This window comes from Schistocerca cancellata, chromosome 6, assembly GCF_023864275.1.
Source record: "Schistocerca cancellata isolate TAMUIC-IGC-003103 chromosome 6, iqSchCanc2.1, whole genome shotgun sequence".
Classification (NCBI taxonomy): Eukaryota; Metazoa; Arthropoda; class Insecta; order Orthoptera; family Acrididae; genus Schistocerca; species Schistocerca cancellata.
Window position 1 is genome coordinate 577,253,852 of NC_064631.1, and position 5,269 is coordinate 577,259,120.

The 5,269-nt window shown below is 39.2% G+C and overlaps 1 protein-coding gene across 5 annotated transcripts in view; it reads left to right on the forward strand.

Annotated features, from left to right (window-relative positions):
• The first annotated feature begins 215 nt into the window (after positions 1-215).
• The window catches only part of LOC126190674 (transmembrane protein 268), a 106,882-nt gene continuing 101,828 nt past the window's right edge, over positions 216-5,269 (forward strand). For all 5 annotated transcript variants that reach the window (XR_007538267.1, XM_049931127.1, XM_049931125.1 and 2 more), the window contains exon 1: positions 216-959. Coding sequence is in view for 4 of the 5 variants with exons in the window: in XM_049931127.1 (XP_049787084.1) it covers positions 428-959 (532 nt within the window). In the remaining variant the exon portion in view is untranslated. The remainder of the gene's footprint in view (positions 960-5,269) is intronic.

Sequence of the window (5,269 nt, forward strand, 5' to 3'; positions counted from 1 at the left end):
GCACAAATACAAACAGTAGACTGAGCAAACAGCTGTCTCGCGCCAGATGTGCGGCGATCTCCTGTCCACACGCTCCAGCTTGTCTGTGCAGACATTTGCACAGACAGATCGTTGCGTGTAGACTGTGGTATTTACCATGGCTTACCTCCATGGTATTTACGATTCGGACTAATAGGATCTTTGGTTTGTACCTGTAGGTTGTTGAGAAAATCTTTGGCGTAGTCGTATGCGCTACTTGTATGTGGTATGTGGGAGTGGTGTTAAAAGTGGGAATTTGACAGCAGAGTCAGTTACTATGTGATGGAACTTTGTGATCGTCCTTTTCAGTAAAAGAAGCCGCGTACATAATTTTTCATTAGTGCCCAAAGAAATAGTGTTCGCGCTGTGTGCTAATTTCGTCAACCTGTCAGATGCCGAAGAGTTGAGAATGAGTACAGATGACGCCTCACAGTTCCCTAAGGTTTCCGAGGGAAATACCAAAAAATGGGTGTCGTTCGAAGAGGAAGAACAAGAAAAAATGGACAAAGAAATGAGCAAAGTGGCCCCAAAATTACCTTTACCCGTCACCAATGAAGACGCAGACGACGAATACCATGGCGCTATTATCAATCCAGAAACAGTGCATGTGAATCTCGACCGAAGCTTGAGTAGATCCGTTTCTCCGGAAAAGCTTCCAGAACCACCAAAAAGAAAAGTTATAAAACCTTCGCCGAGCGAGGCATCAGAATATAGCGGTACAGTTATGGGCTCTGAATCTGTCCACCTCAACATAGATAAAACATCATACAGTCGAGTTTCAGCAGAAGAAGCTGACAAAAGGAGCAGTGTGCCAGCGACGAAAGCAAACAGTACAGAAGTGACACTTCGTACTGTAGACCTGAGGGACGTCAGTAATGGCACTCATGCTGCTAGTAACAGAGGACCGTCGATCAATAGTGCAATTATTAGACAAGGATTTGGTGAGTTTATTATGCTTACATTGAGTTAAGTAACTTAGTTTCTGATAATAGAGGTCTTGTTGCAAACAAACTTTTGTGGTTACCACATACTGGGTTAGTGACAGTTGACGAAGTTATAGCACTCTCCTCTGCGTATTGACTTTGGAAGCAATGCTGTAATTCCACGTTGTGTCTCCCACACTTATAATTTTAAAATAATGAGACTGTAACTTGTACCTGAGAAGTAGCATTCATCAGAATAAATATTTTGAAGGATCATTTTTGTTTCTGTGATGTCATAAACATTTGATAGGAAGCCATACAATGACAGTAAGACTCCAGAGGTTCATTAAATGGAACATTGCTTTGCAATGATTACAAATAAATGTTTCATCTAATAGGCGTGAATATTCCATGTGAATTTCCAAGACTACTCTCCTAAAATTGTTTTTGTACCTTGCTTGTAAACAGTATTTGTTTTTATAAGATTTGAACTCGAGAAAAAGTCATAGGTATAAGTTAAACAGGAGAGAATGATTATTCACCAGATGGTCAAACAGGATATGTAAGCTTACTAGATAAATTGTGTAACTGCCTAAAATCTACATCAGTGGATCATTTGCAAATACATACTTGCTCTGAATGTTTTATACAAAATAAAATGTAAACTGTAGTTCTTGGTTACATAACTATTTTAGACACAATAACTCCCTATGTAAGTTGACTCCAAAAACATTGTTGAATCTGATAAACTAAGGTACACATGTTTTGAATGTCACTTGTAACCCCCACTTCCTCCATCCTCTCCCAGTTATCTTGACTGAATTTGGAGGGGACTATAAAAGAAAGCATTTTCAATTTATTCTGCTACTTAATATTTTAAATAGTTATGGTATAGTAATTTTATACTTTTCTACTCAGTTGTATGTATTTTTTCTTGTTATGGAAATAACTTTCATAGTTACAAGCAAATGGTAGTACATGTTGTTTGTATACAAACTAGGTGATTGTGTTACGCTGTTTTGATTTCATCATCATATGCATAACTACTACATCCATATGGACGTGCTTGCAGTTTTCAAGTCTTCATTTTCCCCCTTTCCACTTCTGTTCGCTGCAGATTGATGATGGCTTGATACTGAAATATGTGTCCTATCAGCGGACCCATTATTTTACTAAAGTAGTGCCACAAATTTCTGTTTTTCTCAGTTTGGTTTAGTATCTCCTTGACAGTGGTTCGATCTACCCACATAATCTTTAATGTTCTTCTCTAGTACCACATTATATTCCCTTATGTTTTGGCATTAGGGAAGTGACAGAGTCCACCCATCTGCTTTGACCCATGATGTCATCAGTATGGTGAAACACCTACATCCAGCATATACAAAATGAGACCAATATTGTCACTACATACACATGCCAATAAGTGCAAACATAACTAAAAAGACACAAGAACACTCAACCTAACACTAAAATGAAACTAATGAGGTAAGTATGGGACAAAGGGGGCTTAGAAAACTCTAAATATATAACAATACAAAACATTGCACCATCTCAAAACAAATGTTGTAAAACAAATCTCAACTTATGATGTTACAGCCGCAAACCAGTAGGAATTGTATACTTCACTTGACCTGTATAGCTCAAAGGAAGCTTTTTTTTTTTTTTTTTTTTTTTTTTTTTTTTTTTTTTTTTTTTTTTATATATTTTTAAAAAACTGCAGCTCCAGAAAGTTGACCTGTATAGCTCACACACAGCTCTCAATACCCACTTGGGGGGGGGGGGGGGCTACAGACTTCATACACCTACATAACTCACAAAACCCAGCCGAAACCAGAACACCAACAACTCAAAAACCTAGATCAATTTAAACACAAATGAAATACCATGAATGTAAAATACATGAAACATCACAATTGCTATCAAATGAAACCAAAACAAAAATTACTTACCAATAAAAGCCTCTACAAAAAAAAGAACACCAAACTAATCAGATCTAGCAAAAACACCACACACACATAAAAAACACATAATGCACTGAAAACAAAGCAAACACTTCCAAACCCATGTTACAGCACTGACTACTGAGACTCAAACCAACGTGTGTTACCACAGTAATAGCAAAGACTCAAATGAGACCAGTACCACACATTAAACTCAACACATCAACAGCCACCAGTGGAGAGTACAATCAAATACAACACAAGATCTACAGACATGTACAAATTCAAAACCGCCATGCCACAGTGGTGTCATAAACACTACCACCATTACATCATGGGTCAAAGCAGATGGGTAGAATCAGATGCTTCCAATGACACTTGTTTTTCCATGTCTCAACTGTTCATTGGCCACATTCCATGTGCGTTCCATACCTCCAGGAGATACTTCCCCAACATTTAAATTGATATTAAATGTTTAAAAAATTCTCTTTCATAGAGATATTTCTCTTGTCAATGCCAGTCTCCCTTTTGTGTCCATTTTAGTTGATCAGTGATCCGCTATTTTGCTGCCTGAATAGCAGTGCTGTTTCCTTATCTAAGACTCCTCAGCATTGCCTGATAAAGTTTGACTTCGAAGCTGTAGTTGGCTAAAATTTTATATCATTTTTTATAAGCTGCTGTTTGTTCCATTCAGCTGCTTGTCAGAGTCATGAGGTCATGGTTGTCCATGAATTACAATTTTTTCGCAAACCTCATAAGTTTTTTTTTTCTTTTCCCCGTGCTTTAATCCCCTTTCCTAATTTCTCGTTTGTTCTCTTTACTGAATGCTCGGTGTACAGACTGAATAACTTCAGGGAGAGACTACAGCCCTGTCTCACTCCATTCTTCGCCACTGCTTCCCTTGCTGCTCAACCTCTCCTTCTGTCTGATTTCTGTATGTGTCAAAGTAAACTTTCACTCCCTGTAATTTTTCTCAGCTAGTTTGAGAACTGCTAAGAATGTATTGAAGTATTTACTAAAGCTTTATCTAAATCAGCCTGCCTTATAACTGCAGTTTTGCCTTTCTTCAGCCTGTCTTCTAAGATAACTCATTGGGTCAGTATTGTCTTTCAAGTTCCTAAGTTCCTCTAGGACCCAAACTGATATTCTGTGAGGCCATTTGTGGCATTTGGATTGCTACATCTTCTTGAAGTCTGGAGATATTTCGACTTTACATGGGAACAATTTTGTCATGGTCAAATAATTCACAGTTGAATTAGCCTACTAGATGTCAGTGCCCAAAGGGCACAATATTTTGGCAAGTGCCCACATTGCCATTATTTGATACACTGATGAGCTAATTGGCAAGGAACAAGAACAGAGCTTATTTGCTCCCCCTCCTCTCAGAACCAGAGGCCTTGGCATTGTGTATGTGGTCTGTGCCCAGGCTCAGGTGGCATACTTTCAGCATCTCCTCCTCCCATCACCAAATTGCTCCGTCAGAGATTCACTCCCATGAACACATGCTGGTGGCATATCTCGGTTGCTCTTCCTGCCTCTGAAGTAAAGGAGTTTTGCTATTTGGGGGGCAAAATAACTAATGGTCGAAGTAGAGAGTATATAAAGTGTAGCCTGGCTCTAGCAAGGAAAGCATTTCTGAAGAGGAGAAATTTAATATAAGGTATAGATTTAAGTGTCCGGAAGTTTTTTCTGAAAGTATTTGTATGGAGTGTAGCCACGTATGGAGCTGAAACATGGACGATAAATAGTTTAGGCAAGAAGAGAATAGGAGCTTTCGAAATGTGGTGCTACAGAAGAATGCTGAAAATTAGATGGGTAGATCACATAACTAATGAGGAGGTATTGAATAGAATTGGGGAGAAGAGGAGTTTGTGGCACAACTTGACTAGAAGAAGGGATCGGTTGGTTGGACATGTTCTGAGGCATCAAGGGATCACCAATTTAGTATTGGAGGGCAGTATGGAGGGTAAAAATCGTAGAGGGAGACCAAGAGATGAGTACACTAAGCAGATTCAGAAGGATGTAGGTTGTAGGGAGATGATGAAGCTTGCACAGGATAGAGTAGCATGGAGAGCTGCATCAAACCAGTCTCAGGACTGAAGACAACAACAACAACAACAACAACAACAACTCCTTCCTCTTCTTTATCAGACTCAGTGCACTATCCCAGGCCTTACTAAGGATGTTGCTATTATCGTGATTGATCAGTGGTTCCATTATTCGACTCTCAATACATTCTTTAATGATACAGCCCCAGATGTTAGACACTGTGTCAGAACCTTAGTATGGCCATAATACATTCTGTGTAATTCCGTTGTGCAATGTTGCGTGGCTGCTGACCTGTTAGGGTCCTGCAGTCTGGTGTGCCATTTGTGTTCTGGGCAACAG